Source organism: Scleropages formosus, chromosome 4 (assembly GCF_900964775.1).
Source record: "Scleropages formosus chromosome 4, fSclFor1.1, whole genome shotgun sequence".
NCBI classification, from domain to species: Eukaryota; Metazoa; Chordata; class Actinopteri; order Osteoglossiformes; family Osteoglossidae; genus Scleropages; species Scleropages formosus.
Genome location: NC_041809.1, coordinates 20,999,505 through 21,021,351, shown reverse-complemented (window position 1 = coordinate 21,021,351; position 21,847 = coordinate 20,999,505). Strand labels below are relative to the sequence as shown.

The window sequence follows — 21,847 nt, the reverse complement described above, 5'->3', positions numbered from 1 at the left end:
ATTGTACCCGTTTACACAAGCGGCTATTTTTACCTCGGTGTAAGTACAGTACTGTACACCTACCTTGCTTGAGGGAGCTAACAGTCACGAAATGGACGAATACCCTTCAGATTATCACTTGTCCCCCACTTTGCCTGTTATCCAAACACATCACTACCACCTTTCATCTGAATTAGCATCGATTAGAGCAGAGCTCCCCCCGCCAGGTTTACAACCGGTATTCAGCAAATTGTTTCACATACTTGACTGGCTGAGGTACATCTGACATGATAGAAATATGTATTAATTTTATACCTCCTACAGAAATGAGATACAATTATGTTTTACAACATGTTCTGTGGTGCTTTTACCTTCTAGTCACCCGAGGAGAAATGGAGTATCAGTGACCCTCCCACTATTCAAGCAAACTTAATGCCCCCCACCCAAATTTGTGTATAAATCCAGAGTATTACTGATGTTTTTTGTTCCCCCCAATATCTGACTAGTGACTAGTTATTGCACTGGTTCAAAACAGTTACTAAATGTTTTATGGACTTTATTTACCCAAGCTTTATTACTGCTGGGTGTATGCATTATATAGACTGTTTTGGCAGTTTTGACTTGAAAATCTGGGCACTCTCCTGAACCTCAACAAGCCCAGTGTACCGTTTCTACAAGTATATAAATTGTATAAATATGTCACAGACTTCAGTTTTTTAGGAAAGCTCTGCAGAAGAAGTCACAGAAAATGGCAACCAAGCAAACCACTAATTATAGGCCTGGAGACAGAGGCACGCGGGGAGGTGAGAAGCACGCGGCCTTCCTCCCTTCCTTTGGAAAATGAGCACACAGCGGTGTGTTCAGCAGTACACACGTGAACCACGGGAATAATGAATACACAAAAATGACCAGACATCAGCTGATCAGACTGTCTGTGATCGATCTGTTTGCACTGAGGTGGAGAAGTGGTGTCCCCAGCAAAATATCCAAGAAAGCCCAACATCCCCCCCATATTTTAGTTAGCAATTTTCTCTTACAATCTTAAATGTTAAGCTACTTACAATGATTTATACATATACTGTAATGATGATGTATTATGGTGGAGACTAAGGGGTAACTCATTAGCCAGATCATTACAATATGTAACATTAAAAACACTGCTGTATGAATTTAACACTTGTGGGCAAGTACCTTGCTCAAGGACACCACTACAGTAGATGGGATTCAAACCTGCAAGCCCTCCAAAACCTGACAAGCTCAATGAAGTGAAAGAAGCAACTAGTTGGATTTATTATTTAACAAAAATATTTTCCATTCTGTAACCAGATATACCATAGATATAAAATCCATGTTTAATTGCAACAGTGGTGTCAAGTGACAGCAAAAAATAGTTCTTCCTTGCTGACTTGGCAAATACCAAAAATTGCACTAATATACTATAAGTTAGCAGTATTTACACAAAAAAAAAAATTACAAAATTACAAACTATACACACAAATTTCCTTTAATGGTGACAAATGTCATTGATATTTTTAAAAATTACCTCAGGGTACAAATATAAATAGCGAAATACATATCAATGTATAAATGTATAAAATGTGAGTGGAGCCAAACACTAATACCTTTCTTTTCACAATACTTTGTGGTACACTTACACCACTTAATTAATCTTTTGAAACAGTGATATTTAACTGAGGTATTTTCTGCCCCTCTTAGTAGATGCAGCTCTGATTCCTGGGGGAGCGCACATGCACTGATGCGATCCTCCTTGCAGAGGCCCGGTGGCTAAGATTCCCCTCCCTGAGGTCACAATTGAGGAGCACAGATTGCAGGGCCTGGGCGTAGGCTGAAAGAACAAACACGCCAAGTCACAAACACACCCTGTGAGAATCACTCCAGCACCACATCAACCTGAAATACAAGCTGCCATTCATGCATAGATTACATGGGGGGATTCAGGAAAGAAGACATGTATTTTTAAAAGCTGTCTTTGCAGGCACCTGAACTAAGGAGCATTGTTCTAAAAGCTGGACTTTGGGCCCTGCTAACAGAAGGAACTCAGCAAAATAACATAATCCATAGTATTTTATTGTGAATCTGCAAATATGTGAAAACAAAGCAACTGATGTATGTGTATGCATGCACAAGAAAATGCACTTAAATTACATCATAAGAAGCCAAGCAACATTTTAAAAATAATTTTTATGCTGCAAAGCACATGACCTTCTTCCCTCCATTCTCCCCTCCACTGTACCTTTGGGGTTGTTGTAGAAGACGCAGTTGTTGGCACAGGTGTTGGGGTGGGAGTCCCAGAAGCTCTCCCCACAGCAGCAGAGCGGGGGCAGATCCACCTTCTCCTGCACCATTTTCTCCTTCATCTGGGCCCTCAGGGCTTCGATGAACCTGTAGTGATGAGATGTTGTGCCCTACTCATCTCAGTTTCCTTTCATATGGCTGCAACAACTGCAATGGTGGGATCCATTTATACAGCCACCTGCTACCCCTCAGGAGATATCAGTGTCTGCATTTTACATACTAGTCTAAGCTCTACCACAACTGAATGTAAACTAAGTTACATTTCACACAGTTCTATCTTCTCCTGCAATTATAAATTTTAGGCTGCTTTATGTTAAAGCTGGCTGGAATAAAAATTACACATTTTCCTAAACAAAAAATAGCTTTTGTTTACAATAGAGAAATTGCTATTAAAAAAAAAAACCTCCTACTTTAAGTTACAATATTCTGTTGTTCAAACCTCTCTAATATGGTCGTCAACAGATCTAGTTTATTTCTTTGCATATTTACTTATATCTGAAACCACCTCTTTCTGGATGAATAGATACTGTTCACTCTTTACAATTCAGCCAGCCATTGCTAAAAATTAAGGTATTTCACATTTGACTATATTCAGCATTTAATGTTCACAATGAGTCATATGCGCTGAGATCTGTCTTAAGACTTCTTCTAAAAACTTATCTGTGCTGGCTGGGAGCCCAGGGCAAATTCATACATTCAGGACCTTGAATTCTACAGGTGTAGTACCTTGCAGCCTCCAAGTCTTTCCGTGCCCTGTCTTTCCTCTGTGTGTCCTCCAACATCTGCTGTTCATCCAGCCTCAGGCGTTCCAGGACCTGGCGCTCCCTCTCAGTGGTCTGCCGGTCCTCCTCCAGGTCCTCCAGACTCTGCATCCGCCTCTCCTCTTCCAGTCGCCGTTGCTCCTTGTCAGACTTAATCCTGACACACGGAAAAGGTTTGCAAATTATTCCATCAGCAAAACCTTAAGGATGAAGTGCTGAATTCATAACAATATGATCCATTGTTCATAGCAATGACAGAATTGCGACAGGTTATTATGCTTTTTTTTTTTTAAAGAAAGGTATTAATAGGGGCTTTTAAACCACACGGCAAGTCTTATTACGTATGTATGAGTCATTTTCCACTTTATTCACTGCCATATCATGACGTTAATACTCAGTCATGTTCACTTCCCCTCCTTTGCAAAACATGTCATGCTGGGCAGACATACAGAAGGTGATGTGGTCAGGAAACAAAAGAGCAGCAAGCTCGTCAAAGCTGCATTCAGTACTACAAAGATCCTATAGTAATTTGGGTGATACAGGACCATCATAGCTGTAAATGCACAGCCAAGCAGACTCAAAGAAATGGAATTATAGCATGGCAAGGAACCAGGAACTTGGCATTATAAGATAAAATGCAAAGTTCCTGGAGCGAACCTACGACTGGATGAAGCTTGCCTGATTCTGATTGTGTGTCTGCAGCATGGAGGGCAGAGTTACCTCTCGATTCGTTTCAGGTGTTTCCTGTGACGGTGGATCTCCTGCACTTGCGCCCTCTCAATGTCCATGAATAGGCGTCTGTTCATGAGGAACTGAGACTGCCTCTGGAGACAAGCATGAGTAGTCTGAGAACCTCACACACTCTGCATACAAACACAAACTAAAAATGTATGTGGACCTGCACAGTACAGGCTTACAAACCATAAAAGATTAAGCATAATAAAATGGAATGTAGAATTTTATCAAATACATCCTTAGAAAAGACATGCAAGACATTTTAGAAAAATTTGACTATTTCATAATCAAGAATAGCCCATAACATTGCATCTTCAATGTAGTTATAATTGCATATATATTTGCAGCTGAGAAGGACAACTGAGGCTGCTGTCACATTCCAGGGACTTGACTGATTCTGTGTGAATGGCAGAGGTCCGTAAACACACTTCTGGCAGAGAGATAGGACCAGGAATTTCAGTGTATATACCTGTCTCTTGAGTTCCTCTTGGTCTTCGCAAGGCCAGAGTACCTGCATTGCTCTGTGGTCCGTACTGGAGCTGGGACTGGGTCCAATGGGGTTGGGCTCTTTGAGTAAACTCCCATAAATCTGCATCATACACGCAAACATATAAAACAAGCCTTTTCCAACTGGCCTTGGAGACTGTGGCTTTGAATCCCATTCTAAGGAGACAGCATGGTTTGCTTGATGATCAGTTTGGGCTTCCTGGGAGCTTCCAGTGTATTAAATCAAGTTAAACAACCTCTAAAGTAACCATTACAATACTGCTGGTTACAAAGACCAATGGCATATCCATGAGAACACAATGTTTCCTGTAAGAAAGTCCTCAGCTTGTAATATGACAGCTGCGAAACATGCAATGAACTGACCGGAATGTTCTGGAAAGTAACAGTCTTCCTCCTGCCATCTTCTCCACCAGGGTACTGAAGATCAAGGGGTCGATCATGTTGCCCATACAAAGAGATCTCATCATCTTCTGTCTCCTCTGACAGATGGTAATGAGGTGATAGCTCCTGCACAAGAGAGCAGAATCAAACACATAGTACAGTTACCAAAAAACATCTAAACATCTCTTACTCTGGTATGGAAGTACAGAAACTATCAAGTACTGCAATTAAACATTACCAGCTGCATACTTTGGACCCAAGACTCACATCTCTAGTTGGAGATACTTTCCAGATGCCTCCAGGTAGCTCTGGCAGTTCTTCTCCAGCTTTAACCATCTGACAGGAGGCTAGCTTGTGTCTCACCTGCTTCATCACTTTGTTCAGCTGCAAAATAAGGGTATTTTTGAAATGGCACTCAGAAAAAAAAAAAAAGTGACATCAATTGTCTTTTATCGAGAGCAGCAAGTGGTGAAGTATATTGGATTTCTAGTATCCAGCTGCTGTAGCTCCCAAACAATGATCTATTAAAAAAAAAAAAAAAACCTTTACATCTCCAAGTGAAAAATAAACTGCTGCCTTCGTTACAGAAACACATGTTAGATAGACTTGCTCATATCTAAGGGACTCCGGCTATATACAATGATCCCTGCAGACTTTTATTTCCTGCCACGATCAACTACCTAAACCAAGATAGCACATAAAACTTTTTTTTGATGTTACCTCAAAGTAACATTTATTCATTTAACTGCTGCTTTTCTCCAAAGTAGAGCGATTCAGCTGCTTACAAGGATTAACCACTTACACAACCTGGTCATTTTTGCTGGAACAATTCAGGGCAAGTACCTTGCTCAAGGGCACTACAGCAGGAGGTGGGATTCAAAGCTGGGCCTTTTGAATCCTTATTTGCATGCCTGCAAATAACTTTAACCATTATACTGCCTGATGCCCACAGTTATTATGGCCAAAATACAGACAACACGTTACATGTCCTACCAGAGACAGTAATATACTGGACCACTGTTACACCACAATAAAGGATGCATATCACTCTGTCCCACAGGCAGCTTTGGGGCTCTCTGATCACTGTCTGGTTCATCTTATACTGACCTACAGGCAGAAACTGAAATCAGCTAAACCTGTAATAAGGACTGCTAAAAGATGGACTAACGAAGCAGAGCGGGACTTACAAGCCTGCTTCGAGTGCACTGATTGGAGTGTTCTTGAGGCTGCTGCTAGCGATCTGGATGAGCTCACAGACTCTGTAACATCATATATCAGTTTCCATGAGGATGTGTGCATCCCTACCAGGACTCATTTAACATACAACGACCAACCCGTGGTTCACTGCAAACTCAGACAGCTTCATCAGGCCAAAGAAGACACCTACAAGAATGGGGACAGAGTCTTGTATAAACAGGCCAAAAACACACTGACAAAGGAGATCAGAGTGGCTAGGATGCTACACTGAAAAGCTGGGAGAAGAGGGGGGGGGGAAAAAAAAAAAAAAACTGTTTTCAGCCAACAACTCTGCATCAGTGTGGAAAGGCCTAAAAGACATGACCAATTACAAGACACCATCCCCCAGCACCGTGTCAACTCAACAACTGGCCGACGATTTGAATGAGTTTTATTGCAGGTTTGAGAAACCCTGTTTCACACCCCACACCCATTCTGACCTTCTCTCCATGCATCCACCAACACCTCCAGCAACCCCACTCTTCCCCCCCTCCTACACTTTGGGTCTGTGAAGAGGAGGTGCGTCGGGTCTTCCGGAAACAGAAGACAAAGAAAGCACCAGGCCCAGACGGTGTTTCACCAGCCTGTCTAAAAACCTGTGCTGACCAGCTGGCTCCTATCTTCACACACATCTTCAACAGATCACTGGAGCTGTGCAAAGTACCTTCCTGCTTCAAACGCTCCACCATCATCCCCGTTCCAAAAAAAACCCCAGAATCACAGGACTTAATGACTACAAACCTGCTGCCTTAATGTTTGGGGTCATGAAGTCATTTGAAAGACTGGTGCTGGCCTACCTGAAGGAGATTACTGGACCCTTACTGGACCCCCTGCAGTTTGCTTATTGAGCAAACAGGTCTGTGGATGATGCAGTCAACATGGGACTGCACTACATCCTGCAACACCTGGACAAACCAGGGACTTATGCGAGGATCCTGTTCGTGGACTTCAGCTCAGCCTTCAACACCATCATCCCACACCTCCTCCTGTCCAAATTAACCCAACTCTCTGTGCCCACCTCCATCTGTCGGTGGATCACCAACTTCCTGATGGACAGGCAGCAGCTAGTGAGGCTGGGAAAATTCTCATCCAATACTCGCACGATCAGTACTGGCGCCCCCCAGGGATGTGTGCTCTCCCCACTGCTCTTCTCCCTGTACACCAACGACTGCACTGCAAAAGACCCTCTGTCAAGCGCCTGAAGTTCGCAGACGACACCACACTCATCAGCCTCATCCAGGATGGCGACAATTCTGCTTAGACAGGAGGTTAAAGAGCTGTCTGCCTGGTGCAGTCATAACAACCTGGAGCTGAACACGCTCAAAATGGTTGAGATGATTGTGGACTTTAGGAGAAACACCTCAGCGTTACCCCCACTCACCATCATGAACAGCACTGTGGCAACAGTGGAGTCATTCGGGTTCCTGGGCACCACCATCTCACAGGACCTGAAGTGGGAGCTCCACACAGACTCCATTGTGAAGAAGGCTGAGAAGAGGTTGTACTTCCTTTGCCAGCTGAGGAATTCCAATCTGCCACAGAGGCTGCTGATGCAATTCTACTCTGCAGTCATCCAGTCTGTCCTCTGCACCTCTATAACTGTCTGGTTCTGCTCAGCTACAAAAATCAGACCTCAGAAGATTACAGCGGATAGTCCAGATGGCTGGAGGAATCATCGGCACACCCCACCCCCACTCTCCAAGAATTGTACTCGTCCAGAGTGAGAAAAAAGGCTGGAAAAATCATCCTAGACCCTTCGCACCCAGGCCACTTCCTCTTTGAACTTTTGCCGGCCAGCCGGCGTTACAGGGCACCGAGCACCAAAAAGCCAGGCACAGGAAAAGTTTCTTTCCTCAGGCCATCTACCTCATGAACAGCTAAATGCCCCCTAGGGAGGAAACTGATGCAATAAACAACGCTATTTATATTTATTTTTCACATCATATCTCTTATTTACTTTCCCTTGCATTGTATATAACATACCTGTACAAATATATGTCTAGTGTCTATTTTGTATATTGTGTACTTCATACTCTATATTTTTTCTTTTATTAGCCCACTATTTTTATTATCTGTCTTTTCACTGTCATTCTGTCTGTGCTGTGGAAGTTCCTGTCACCAAGACAAATTCCTTGCATGTGTAAACATACTTGGCATAAAGCTCATTCATTCATTATAGGGCATACTTATGGTGGAAAATGAATGAATGAATCAAAACTTTATTAAACCTGGTAAGAAATTCAATTTGCTTGCAGCAGCATACAATACACAACATACACACATACATAAACATACACATAAAGTGACCAAAGAGATGAATAAGTAGACAAGTTGAGAGAATATATAAGCAAACTTAAACACAAGAGACCAAGTGGAGTGAAGTGAGGTGGTGCAGGGTATGGCAGGATACAAAGCAAGCTGAGTGCTGTTTGGTCATTAAGAGCTCACCACTCCAGTCTCATTGTAGAGCCAGAGGGTTGCAAGTAGAAGTAACCTCTTGTAGCTCCTTGGAACACGACAGTGAGAATGCAAACATCTGGCTTGGATCTTCAGACTAAGACATGGAACCATATCTGCCAACTTTTACCTGGTGCCCATGCTGCTTTCCGTTGATGGCGCTGCCCTCTCCTTGAGTGGACTTAAGTATCTGGGCGCTCACCCTATGGGAGCCCAAGCTGCCGATGGCTAACTGCCCCTGCAGGAACCGGCTCCTGTTGGGTTTGTGGCCCTGGGCTGCGTCGCTGGATTGTTGTAGTGCCCTCGCCTCATGCTCTGCCTGCACAGATAGTTAGGGTTTTAATGGAATTCCCATCTTCTTGGACCCAGCACTGCCTCACAGCTTGTTCAGGTCCAAAAGGCTACTGGGAGAAGGGGTAAAAACAACCTTATTGCTCACTGTTGTCTCAGTGTTTACGACAACGCGGAGCCAACACCGCAATAAAAGCCGTCATGTCGTTGCTGTTGACAGCGACAAGCCTCTGTCAGGGAGGACACGCTGCCATCGCCACTCCCCACCCCCTCACCGTCTCACAGGACTTCTGCAGCTGCTGCCTCTTGCGCACCCAGGCTTGTTGGGCGACCCGCCTGCGCACCTCCTCCTGGAACCTGCGCAAGCTCTCCTCCTTCTCCCGGCACAGCTCCACCAGCTGCTCCTCCGTCACCGATGCAAGAACCTGGCTCACACACACACACACGGTAGAGATTACTATGAAACATGTATCCTTAATCCACTGACTTGCAATTTAAACATTATCATGACTATAGTAGTATACACAACAAGGTATCAAGCAAAGAGGAAAATAATATATAATACATGATATTTTGGGAGTTTTTACTGATGGAAGCAGAGCTGACAACACACGGTGGGATGCAGACCAGTACAAACAACACTGCCAGCCAATCAACAGGCTAAACAGAGATCAGAGAGAACGGTGTGTGTGTGTGTGTGTGTGTGTGTCGGGGGGTCCTACAGCCGGGTGCTGCTGGCAGTCCTCGCCGGTCTCCACCCAGGCGCCCACCGCCGCCACAGCCTCGTTCCTCTCAGCCAGGACTCGGTGCTTGGGCCCTCGGGCCGCCGCGTTCTCCCGCCTCGAACTCTTTCGCGCCACTTTACTCTTCTTTACATAACTCATTTTTTCACCATGTCAGGCACTGCTGACGGAGAACACACGCATATCATGAACTACATTGTTACAACAACACGCCAGGTACATGGATTAAATCTTTCATGTGCAGCAAGCAATTTTACCACTATAAAAACCCCTCTTGCTCGTATAAGTAAAACATTCCAAACCGTTCAAGAGTTTGTTGTTACAATCACCACCATCTTGGCAACCGTTTCGCTTCAACCCGGTAGACATACCTTTCCGCCTGTGAGCACAATGAATGAATAGCCAATGTACACTAAGCCACGCCCTTGCTGCTACACGACTATATAACCCACAGGGAAACGCTTCCACATATAATAGTTCCGGATTTTAAGGACCCTGTTAACGATCCTTCTGGTTGGTAAATTACTGTTTTTCCAGTTTCAGAAAACCGCTTCTGTGCATAATGTGCAGCGTCCAGCAACATTATTATTATTATTATTATTATTATTATTATTATTATTATTATTATTATTATTATTATTATTGAAGGTTGGCTGAATAGTAAAAGTAAACGAAGTGTTTTTTCCCCACTCTGTCTGTCACTACTGTAAGAATCATGTGAAAGTCCATGAAAAGGGACTGATGAAGGAGATTTACTTTAATTTCAGTACAAAGGAATACAATTTCTTGGTTTTCAGCTATTACAGGCACAGCCTCCGAATTCCGAGCGAATTCCGTGTCCTTAGTCTCTCTTTAATAAATTGGATTTTGACGTAAGTCGGAACAGTTGGGTGTGTAGCCAACGTTAGTTTCAGTTTGTCAACTGTTTGTCTTATGTAGTATATCGTGTACTTTTCTATGCATAAAAAACATTAAAAAAATATTTAGGATACAGTAAAACATCCTTAATATATCAATACAGTAATAATAATACAATGTAAAGGTGATGATGATGATGATAATAATAATAAATGTAACTAGAGTATTTATAACATGGTATATAGTAACTAAAATTTTTAATACAATAGGTTTAATTATGAAGTTTTCATTTGAATGTTACTTAAGGATGACAAAAAAATCAACTTCCGGTCAGTAAGGGGTTGGTTCCTAAGTATGGGTTGTACGTAAGTTGGGGACTGCCTGTATTTATAATTATACAGTTAACTACATGCCTTAATCCTCAAACATAAGTAAAAATGCTAAATATATTTGGCGATGATGAAGAATAGTGGACTTTTAGGGAAACCATTGAACTTCTTCTCAGCAGATTATGCAACTGTGGTCCTCTTACACATTTATGTAAAACGGGGATTGTCAGCTTCTTTCCTCGCCCCCGTCGCAGTGCTTGAATATTACAGCAGTGCAACAGGCAAATAAAAGCCCAGCTGTCTTACGCGTATGACTCAGCAAATGAATTCTGTGTGTGTGAGAGGGAAAAAGAATTGAACACACACAAGTGCAAGATTATAAATGGCTACGGTCATATACTGTATGGCCAAGAATATTCTTCAAAATTCTGATATGAGGATATACTGCTAATTTCAGTTTAGATTGCTTTTTTTTTTGACAGGTTCATGCTTGGTGTGTAAACATACAGCTGAAACTGTGCTCGGCCCCCATGTCAGCACAGACAGGGATGATAATTTTTCATTCCAGTTAGACATTTCTGCTTTTCATTCCACTGCAACACAACATTAATGTCACTTTTTTGTAATCTGTCCTGTCATCGGTCCTGGTGGCAGGAAAGTGTTATAAATCTGTATTAAAGGTTTACTCCGATGTTTTCAGACATTCGGTCCTATCTTATTGGACCTTGGCTCTAGCATTTCTCTCCACCCACTTACATTTCGAAATATAACAGAGTAAATTGTGTTTCGTCTTCCTGTGGGGTGAAAGCAGAGCACTGACACACACACACACCTCATAGAGGTACACACAGATGCATACACCCTCCCTGCTCCCATCAGAGCAGCAACTCCCTCTCAGTAAGCCAAGGACAAATAAATATGTGCTGTATATCTTCATACATTCTGGCACTTCCCTGTATTCACACTGAATACAAGCAAGCACTCTGTGTTACACACTGCACATATAAATATGAGTACATTGCAAACAGCTATAAATTATTCTGAATACTCTGGGATGTTGTTATGGGAGTTTAAATTTAAATGGAACTGAGAAAAGCTGACGGAAGGCTCTTTGAGACCAGCTGAGGTGCACGAAGCCCTTTTTGTGTGATGCCCATATGAAGTCAGCAACTTTCCCAGAGACGGCAGGGACAGCACTATGAAGTGAAACATTAAAAGTGCGGAAACATTAAAGAACCGGCAGCAGGCTGCTCAGGGTGAACATGGTCTGGTGAGCATGAAGGGATCATATCACAGCTGATCTCTTGAGCATTTCCAGCATCTGCACTCTTTTGTTCACACTGGGTGTTCACTGAAGATGGGAAGTTTTTCTCAAAACACTCTGGACCCTGGTGTCCACAGCTGGCTTGCACACCAACTATGCAGCTCAAAAAAATCTAATATCAAAAACAATATATTTTCAACAGCAACCTTCCTTTTTATTCCTTTAAAAACATACATTTTTTTTCTTTCACGCTTGAGCATCAAAATGATTGAAAAGTGTCCTTGTACAATCTTTTAGGTAACAGTGTAAAGCTACTAAATAGAAAATTAGTAATATTAAAAACAATCAGACAAAGCTAAAAGTTTATTTATATACAAGTAATTTATATACAAATTATACACAAAGTAAAGGCTCATCATGTAATAAAAAGGTATAATAATTCTGTAGAAATAATGTCTATTTTGCAATGCTTCCTAATAATGTTTTTTAGAATTTCCACACTGTTGACTTGGGATGTAATGTTTGTATGTTCCGTGGAATCAAATAACCACCCAGCATGATGGATGATGATAATTTCTAACTGAAAAGCAGTTCCAAAGATATTAATTAGCACTTTATAACAGGATTTGTAGGCACAGCTTTGTTTTCACATTTGCCAACAGATGGGACTGAGCACTTGGTTGTACAAATACATGGGCTCATTGCAGAACACAGAAATTGGAACTTACTAAACACCAGTTAAAACCTTCACATGCAGTAGTATCAAAAGAAAATCTAATTCCCATATTTTACTCAGTACATACACCAGGTTTGTGTCATGTTTCTGTTCATAAGATGGGGTAATAATAAACACCTTTTACTTCAGACTAACCAAACAGCACTTCTGTCAAAACCTGCAGAAAGCTCTTTTGCTTTCTTCTGGTAAAAAGACAAGGCATCAAACCTAGAATCGTGATCTAAGTTTGAGCTTGGTGTACCAAAAAAATAACAAATCCAGTGACCAGAAACATTTATGCATACACACCCGCATATTCATTTCACCAAGATTTGAATGGCTCTCTGTCATGTCAATCAGTTGAAGGAGGCGGGGCTAGAGAATTAGGGCGGAGTCTGGGCTTCGTTCTCTGTGGGAGGGGCGGGCTCCTCCAAATGGCGGACATTGGACGCACCGGCAGGAGTGCGGATCGAACGAGTGGAGCTGCGTGCACTGCGTGGCGGGGAACCGGAAGCGTGGCCCAGGGCCTTGTGGTGGTGTGAGGGAGGGGAGCTGGCTGGGGTGCGAGGGTACCTGCGAGAGGAGCGGGCAGGAGGATCAGGGGACCGAGAGGAAGGGGGCAGGGAGCTGCTGTAACTTGGGGGACTGCTGGGCTCTGAGGGGATGCGCAAATCTTCGGGGCCATTGTCTTCCCCATCGGGAGAATTCTGGGACAGCAAAGAGAAGGATCTTAACTTTCATAATTAAATCACGTTGCAAAAATAACACTAACATTTATTCATTTAGCTGATGCTTTTCTCTACAGCCACTTACAATGTTCAGCTACTTTTAATTATTGACCCATTTACACAGCCTAGTAGTTGTTTACTGGAGCAATTCAGACTAAGTGCCTTGCTTAAGGGTAGAACAGCAGGAGACCCAGCTTCTAAACACGCACTTTTCTTTTGCCTGCTTTCTGTAAAGGAGGCATGGTGGTGCAGTGGGCTTGGCCAGGCCCCACTCTCTGGTGGGTCTGGGGTTTGAGTCCTGCTTGGGGTGCTTTGCAATGGACTGGTGTCCCATCCTGGGTGTGTCCCCTCCCCCTCCAGCCTTGCGCCCTGTGTTAGCCCCCCTGGGTTAGGCTCTGGTTTGCTGTGCCCCCATATGGGACAAGCAGTTTCAGGTGATGTGTGTGTGTGTGTTTTTTCCGTAACAGAAACAACCCACCTTCCCTTTCAGGATGTAAAGAGCTACTGGGTTTTTGCACTCATGTTCGGTCATTTTTGGCACAACATCCACTGCAATTGGAGAAAAGAATTTTTTTGAAGAAGTTTTCCTGTTTTTAGAAATTCAGATCAAATCAAATCAAGCTTTATTGTCACATCATCGTCAACATAACATGTAGAGAAGGGTGAAAATCTTCAGTGCAGCTCCGGAAAATGCAGTATTGAGAGTATGTCATAAGTTACGTTAAAACACAGTATATACACAAATTGTATTCGCAAATTATACAACAGAAGCATAAATAAATAAATAAATAACATAAACTATCTATATGTATGTACAGAGAATACAGAGAAATAAAACAGCGGATTTGAATTTTGGTCTCAGTCCTGCGTATTTAACAGTCTAATGGCCCGGGGAAAGAAACTGTCCCTCAGCCAACTTGTGCGGGACCGGATGCTCCGGTACCGTCTACCTGAGGGGAGTAGGTGGTATTCCTCTGTATGTATAAAAGTTTATTTGTTTCAATATGTAGAAATACGGTCGCCCCACTCACCCTCATGCTGCGTTTCATTGTGCTCCACAATGTCAGAAGTGCTCTGCTTGGCCCGCTGACGCTTCTGTCTGAAATCCCAAACATACCAACTGTTAGGTCATTGTATTTTCAAGTTTTTGAGTGCACTGGCATTCATACCTTTCTGCAAATACACTTATATTTCTTGCATTTGTTTATTTCTTTTAATATCTGTGCAGAATCTATAAAACCTATGTAGTCTGCATGTTCCCACCGCTCTCTCGCTGTTCTCAAATTGTTTCAATTGCTCATGTTCTTTCATTACACAATTATTTGATAAGAGCGACACAATAGCCTGCTATTCTGCATGCTTATAATTTGATGATTAAAAGGTCATCAAGCTTGTAGGATATTTCTTTTGATTTCGTCTTCGTTTAATGGATAACTCATAATAGGTCAATTAAAATATTACAACCAAGCAATTGTAAATAAAGATGCCCTCCCCAAGACTATTTTTTCATTATCTGATCACATCAGGAAGTAAAGAAAAGGCTTTGCTGTTGACATTCATTCATGTGCCGTAAAAAAAAAATATTAACAGCATCAATACCAAAACACGTTGTACAGCTCTCCTGTTACATCACGGTGACATCATCAGTGTGAAGGAGAGTTATGGATGGGACATAAAGGTCAGAGCCTTTTCTCTATGCGTCCATCTAGCATGAGGCACAAAGGAAGCACTTACTTTTTGGTTGGTTTCCAGCAGGCACACACAGTCACCAGGGTGATGAGGAGGAAAATGCCGCCAGTGGACAGAATGATATAAAGTGAGCTCCGTCCTAGAAAATGGCAGGGAACATCAGCTTTCCTCTTGCATTATGCTACATTTGTCCAGCAGATGGCATGTTGATTAAAGATTTAGGCTGGCACTTCCCTTTCCAGTTAACTGATTGTTTCCATTCTATGAAGTATTTGTGTGCTTGTCAAACTTAACTTTGTGTGATTTTCATAGGATATGATCAGTCTGATCACTCTCTTAACTCATCAGGACTACAGTATTACAACATTCTATTATAACAGGTTAAGGGTGAAGTCAGCAGATCTGCTGGGATGGGATAACTCATCAATTGATATCAACCAGTTGGAAATGTCTTGCAACACAGCAGTGTGATGGTGAACAGGAGTGTCTCTGCCTTAATGGTGTGGGACTTGTCACGTTGCAAGGTGTTTCTGCTAAAACTGGCTCGGGGGGACAGCAATCGTGGGAGCCTTATTCCTTAGAGTTCTGCACCTCTGGATCTTTTTACCAGTGTGCTGAGGAGCACATCAAGACCACAGTGGCATTCCTCTTGGCTTTCCTGTCCTTTCAGATAGAACTGTTTCATAATTATGTATTCAGTAGACCAACCTACAACTGAGTCGTTGCTGCCTTTGGTGAGACACCAAAAACCCTGTAAATGGCACTGCTAAATTAAATAAGTGGGAAATTGAGTAAGAATAAGTAGAAAATAAAACACACACATCATCTGAACCGCTTGTCCCATACGGGGTCGCGGGGAGCCGGAGCCTAGCCCGGCAACACAGGACGCAGGGCTGGAGGGGGAGGGGACACACCCAGTAGGGGACGCCAGTCCATCGCAGGGCACCTCAAGTGGGACTCAAACTCCAGACCCACCGGAGAGCAGGACCCGGTCAAACCCACTGCACCACCACACCTCCCCCCTTAGAAAATAAAAGTAGTTTCCTATTACATTTACATTTATTCATTTATCATATGCTTTTCTCCAAAGCAAGGCACATCTCAGAGAACCAAAAGTGGCATTTTCGGTACTGGATGTGGCATGGCATGGCAGAACTGGAAGGCAAAGAGAATCCACGTACTGTAGACTGTGAGCTTCACAGGCAAACTCTTCATGCTGCTGATAGGGTTCTCCACTGTGCAGCTGTAGACATCATCATCTGACATAAGCACCCGAGTAATGGTTAGGACCTTCTGGTCAGGTGACAGCTGCAGGCGTGAGTCATTGGCTAGTGGCTTGCCACCCTTGAGCCAGCTGTAGACAGCCTTGGTTCCGTTCTCGTGGGAGCAGTTGAGTGTGAAGCGCTCGCTCAGCTCCAGCACTGTGGAGGCTACCATGTGGACATACGGCCTGGACACGGGCTCTGTGGGAATGCACAGATGACGATGTCGAATGCAAAACTGATATGCAATGTAGATTCGTATTTTCACCGAATATGCTGTGTCCTCATATTAATTCGTTTTTTTCACAATAGCCAAATGCAATCCGCATCATCGGTCAGCTGAACCACGGAGTAAAAAAATTCAGGCAAGTCCTGCTTTTCCTTTATATTCCCCAGTTACGTAATTACCAGACACAGTGTTTTCTGAAACTTATTGTGCATGAGTAATTAAAAATTAATGACAACGCTAAATAATGTAGAGTACCATTAGCAGGGCCTGGGAGTAAAATAAAAAGGAAGAAAGAGTCACTGGGATGAGGACATCGCAACAATATACAGTATGTGGAAGATAGATGTGCCTATTGCACCGTGGTAGCGCTCACCGTCCACAGTGAGGTTGATGCTGCCCTCCCCGGTGAAGGTGTCGTCTGTGATGGAGATCTCCACCTCGTAGGCACCCTCATCGGACAGCTTCAGGTTGTGCAGCAACAGCGTGCCGTTTTCGAAGATCACGATGCGGTCCTTGTACTCGGGCCGCAGGTTGCCTATAATCTCTGTACCGATGGACTGCACCACGGTCACAGGCTTGTCCCTCTTCAGCTGCCACTTGATGACAGGCCGGTCAGAGCTGGTGCTGCTGTAGCGGACCGATAGTAGAGCTTCCCCCCCCAGGGTGCCTCGGATCAAGGGGCCTTGACTGGTGATGTTTACTCCCTGTACTTCACCTGCAGACAGCATGCCAACAACTGCTGCATAACATCCCATTGAACAAACACTCCTTGAGAGCTGAGCAAAAAAAGGAGAAAGTGCCGGAATCCAAAGTGGTGTTGTAAGGACACAGCATAATTTTGGACATTATGTGTCTTTAAAGTAGCATTCAAAAGTTTGAGTACATCTGGGCAATACTGGATGACCAGGATAACCTGGACAGAAGAGTGAAGGCAAAGCAACCAGTAAGTGTCCTACCTCTCAAGGAACCCAGTAAAGACCCTTGTTATACAGCAATTTAATATGAGTATAGATGATAACTGCTTTTTTATGAAAGTAGTCCTGAAACTTTTCAACATTTACAGTGCTGCTTGAAAGCATGTGAACCCCTCGTGTCTCTTACTTTTACCACAAAATTGTTATTTAATCAGAACTAGTGTTTCTCGTCTTACATAACAGGTGTGTCATTACCAATTCCATGTGTTGGTTTCGAGGAAATCGTGTGTGTAGCAGAAAAATGGAAGTAGTGCATGTTTAAAAATATATGTGGGGACAGCTGGTAGTATAGCGGTTAGAGCCACTAGACCTAAGTACTCACCCTAAATTGCTCCAGTAAAATTTCCGAGCTGTATAAATGTGTAAATAACTATAAGTAGCTTAACATTGTAAGTCATTTTGGAGAAAAGCTTCAGTGAAATGAATAAATTTAAGTGAAGCTTCAGTTGCATTGGTTAAACAAAGTACACGCACACACACACACGTTCCATATGGGGTCACGGGGAGCCGGAGCCTAAGCCAGCAACACAGGGCACAGGGCTAGAGGGGGAGGGGACACACCCAGGACAAGACGCCAGTCCATTGCAAGGCACCCCAAGCAGGACTCAAACCCCAGACCCACCAGAGAGCAGGACCCAGTCCAACCCACTGCACCCCCCTTAAACCATCTAGGTAAGTAGAATAAGGTGCGTAAATCATAATCATTCATTCACTTCATATCTTTATTTTAAGATGTAACATTTACATTTTATGAGTTTAATATTTTATACAACATCTTATAATATCCTATAGGGTTCACATACAAGTAGGATTGTATTTAGGTTATGATCCACGGTAAAAGCTTTTTGATTGAAATGCAAACATATTTAAAAAAGAGGCAAATATTAATATTTTTATAGCTATAGAAAAATTGTTGATGTTGCTATTGTTGTTAATATATATAACATATATACTGTATAAAAGAAATTGGTGTCCTGATAAACTTTAAGCCCAAAATATCTTTTGTAATTGACTTAGTTGTTATATTGGCATGTAACATACAGAAAGTAAAATGGTCAAGAAAGAGTCCTACATTTCAGTACTTTAAAACAGATGTAAAGACCTATTTGCAAACTATTTCAAAATCTAAAAATATGAAAGCGTACATAGTTTATCTTTGTTTACGATGTTTTCATAATGTTTATCTGTATTGTAACATGTACCCCGATGATGTTCTTTAATTTTTTTGGAATTACTATATGTACGAAGGGGGTGCGGTGGCGCAGTGGGTTGGACCGCAGTCCTGCTCTCCGGTGGGTCTGGGGTTCAAGTCCCGCTTGGGGTGCCTTGCGGCGGACTGGCGTCCCGTCCTGGGTGTGTCCCCTTCCCCCTCCCGCCTTACGCCCTGTGTTGCCGGGTAGGCTCCGGTTCCCCGTGACCCCGTAAGGGACAAGCGGTTCTGAAAATGTGTGTGTACTATATGTACTCTGTATTATTTGCTGTGCTGTCTCAAGGAACAAACATCTTGAGGAGTTGCTGCGGAAGAGGTAAGATGACATACTGACTCATTTCCTGCTCACACTCATTGGCCAGCTAGTTCAACTTGTTAACTGATTTCCAGCTAGTTATTTGACCCCAACTATACTTACTGTGATATCAGTGGCTATTAAACAGACTGACAAAGTGCAAATGACCAAAACAAAGGGAATGTGCAAGATCCGGTTGTTCTAACCCAGTTGGCACAGTCACATGTATGTAGAAGCCTTCCATCTCTGCACTGACAGAAAAGGCTGATGGTCATCCCTGCGTACACCCAATTGGACCACTGACATCTGTCCTTCCCCTGCACGGGCCTCGTTCACTGAAGCAAACGTGCACGGCATCTCGTTGTTGCTGTGGCGACCATCCTTGGGCAGATTGAGGTTGCCAGAATGAGTGAACAAAGGCCAGGATTGTTGGGCCGATTTCCTCCTAGGCAGCTCCCATGAAAGGGCCAGTCAGAGGGGTACTGTCCGTTCTCTGCGGACACTCCAGAGACACTGGGGCCCACTGATTCGAGGACGGCTCTGAACAATGACTCAACACAACATGGTGACTGCCACACCTGGGTTTGGTGGAGCAGCACTACCAGGGCCCAGCTACACTATTTGGCCTCCCAAGCCCAGATCCTTAAATGTCCTGCAAAGTCTTCCAGCTAGTCCTCCTATGGTATCCTCCACCGCCGTCATCCTCACCTTTCTCAAGCCAAGTCACTAGACTGGTTTCTCCGGTCCATGTTCAACACTCTGTCAGAGCTGAATTACACCACCATGCTTAGAAGCGCAGAGCTCTTACCAGCCCTGTGATCAGCAACCACCTTGAATGTCTTTTTGGAGTTGCAAAACCCCTTCTACAAGCTTTCAAAAACTCTTGACGGACTCCCCAATTTAACCCAGTATTTAAATTTCACACTGGTATCTTTACTTGTAAACACACACACACACACACATTTTCAGAACCGCTTGTCCCTTACGGGGTCACGGGGAACCGGAGCCTACCCGGCAACACAGGGCGTAAGGCCGGAGGGGGAAGGGGGCACACCCAGGACGGGACGCCAGTCCGTCGCAAGGCACCCCAAGTGGGACTCGAACCCCAGACCCACCGGAGAGTAGGACTGCGGTCCAACCCACTGCGCCACCGCACCCCCACTACTTGTAAACATCATGAACAAAAGTCCAGTTTGGCCCCTTAAAGTTAAATATGAATCAAAGATCACTCTTGCACATCTTGCTTATCATTCTGATTTGTCTTCCTTATGATTCTGGGCCACAGGAGATGAACCCAAATGAAACATTAAAGCCATGAGATTAAAAGCACCATGGTTTTACAGCACTTCTGTCCTAGCTCTTGTTAAGGAAACTATCTCTCCACAAAAACAGTATTGTTTCTAATAGGATCCCAAATTGCACCACATCTCACCTTTTGTTTTCCACATCACATTATTTCCTACACATATTTTGATCGTCCTCAGTGGCTGAATGAGAAAATTATAGCTTATACAGCACTGCACCAAAATGTGTTTATTTTCCTAGCACCTAAAATGATAGGCTCAATCTTGTTTTCAAAACCAAGCATTCCAGTAATACAATATAACGGTCACAACAAACTGACAAAAGGGATACAGTCTTATACACCATCTAAGGTTTCATATTTATTTAAATATTAAGAGCTGCTGAGTAACAAAGATGAAACAAACGCTTTTCAGTAAGAAGCCAGAATATTTTATCTGATGCATTCATTGAGCATCCTTCAATCTAAAATAACCAAATGTCCAAAGCCACCAAATGGGTAAACCCTGAATCAATCACCATTAAAACCTAATGTGTCTATAAAAATGTCATCAGTACAGCATCGTGATATTAAATTCCTTCTTTGTCTCAATTTGACTGACAAATATTCCTGAACCTCGTGCTGCAGTGTAAAAATTAATGTAGTAAAATATTCCTGTTCTCTGCTACTCCGTAATGGAGAAACTCAAAGTCATGTTATTTACAGATTATTTACAGAGTCACTATTGCTCTCACAACACTTTAACATGCTTTGTAGCTGTTGGGTACAGAGTGAGCAAAGGATTATGTCATTAAAATGTCCTTTCATATAAGAAAATGTTTGCACTATGAAACTTTTGTAAAGCTCAAGTGCAAATACAAAAATGTCGCCTACACACACATACACACGCAAACACACACACACGATGACTGTCGCATTCCTTCAGTCTCCTGCAGTTTGCACACACAAACACATGCAGCTTTCAACTCATAAAGTAAAGTTACTTTCTTACCTGATCGGGAAGCGACAAGCAGGCACAAGACTGGCAAAAGTGCTGGGGTGGCCAACGCATTCGAGAAAGCCTCCCTCCCTGCCTTCATCTTGGGTCTAACGCTGGGTTCCTCTCCCAGACAATTGGCATGATTTGTCCACTCAGGGCACGTCCCTGGATGCGCACAGAGCTGTTTGTGAAAGGCTGCACTCTGCCAAGGCTGGTCCCTCCACACAGGACTCAACCATGACGGAGTACTGTGTGTGTGTGTGCGTGTGTGTGAGTGTTTAATCAGCCTTATGCATTAAGGTTTGTGGTCTTCTCATCAGCCCCGGTCAAACCCACTTTGAGTAATTTCAGCTGAGTCTTGAGAAGTTATGCTTCCCTTGTTTGGGAGAGATGCAGCTGTGATTGGGCGCCCACCAGCAGGGCTCATGTTCTCAGTGGCCCTGGTTCACCCACACTCTAGGGTCTGGCAGAGGTGGAACAAAGAATCCAAGCCTAGCAGAAGCCTAACATTGTTTGGTGTACCAGAAAAACTTACGAGGCAACTCAATGAAGGTGTTTTTTATCTTTCATTCAATTCTTCAAACCACACCCCAAAAAATCCAGCGG

At 43.3% G+C, this 21,847-nt stretch overlaps 2 protein-coding genes across 5 annotated transcripts; both read right to left on the bottom strand.

Annotated features, from left to right (window-relative positions):
• Window positions 1–1,562: 1,562 nt before the first annotated feature.
• ccdc15 (coiled-coil domain containing 15) lies at window positions 1,563–9,790 on the bottom strand. 4 transcript variants are annotated; one of them, XM_018755177.1, is made up of 11 exons: window positions 9,778–9,790; window positions 9,386–9,569; window positions 8,939–9,088; window positions 8,503–8,691; window positions 4,947–5,063; window positions 4,662–4,805; window positions 4,261–4,380; window positions 3,777–3,880; window positions 3,022–3,213; window positions 2,234–2,382; window positions 1,563–1,825 (listed from the first exon to the last, which is right to left on the bottom strand). In XM_018755177.1, the coding sequence occupies exons 2-11, from the start codon at window positions 9,545–9,547 to the stop codon at window positions 1,692–1,694; spliced, it is 1,461 nt and encodes a 486-aa protein (XP_018610693.1). In that variant the 5' UTR covers window positions 9,548–9,569; window positions 9,778–9,790; the 3' UTR covers window positions 1,563–1,691. The 4 variants fall into 4 exon arrangements, with proteins under 4 accessions (XP_018610693.1, XP_018610691.1, XP_018610690.1 ...); XM_018755175.1 differs by having other exon boundaries at window positions 9,386–9,566; XM_018755174.1 differs by having other exon boundaries at window positions 9,386–9,566; window positions 9,709–9,778.
• Window positions 9,791–12,273: 2,483 nt separating this feature from the next.
• Window positions 12,274–21,610, bottom strand: hepacamb (hepatic and glial cell adhesion molecule b). Its single transcript, XM_018755206.2, has 7 exons — window positions 21,254–21,610; window positions 16,854–17,195; window positions 16,171–16,452; window positions 15,035–15,128; window positions 14,332–14,399; window positions 13,779–13,849; window positions 12,274–13,279 (listed from the first exon to the last, which is right to left on the bottom strand). Exons 1-7 carry the CDS (start codon window positions 21,339–21,341, stop codon window positions 12,956–12,958), a joined length of 1,269 nt encoding a protein of 422 aa, XP_018610722.2. The 5' UTR covers window positions 21,342–21,610; the 3' UTR covers window positions 12,274–12,955.
• Between the last annotated feature and the right edge of the window lie 237 nt (window positions 21,611–21,847).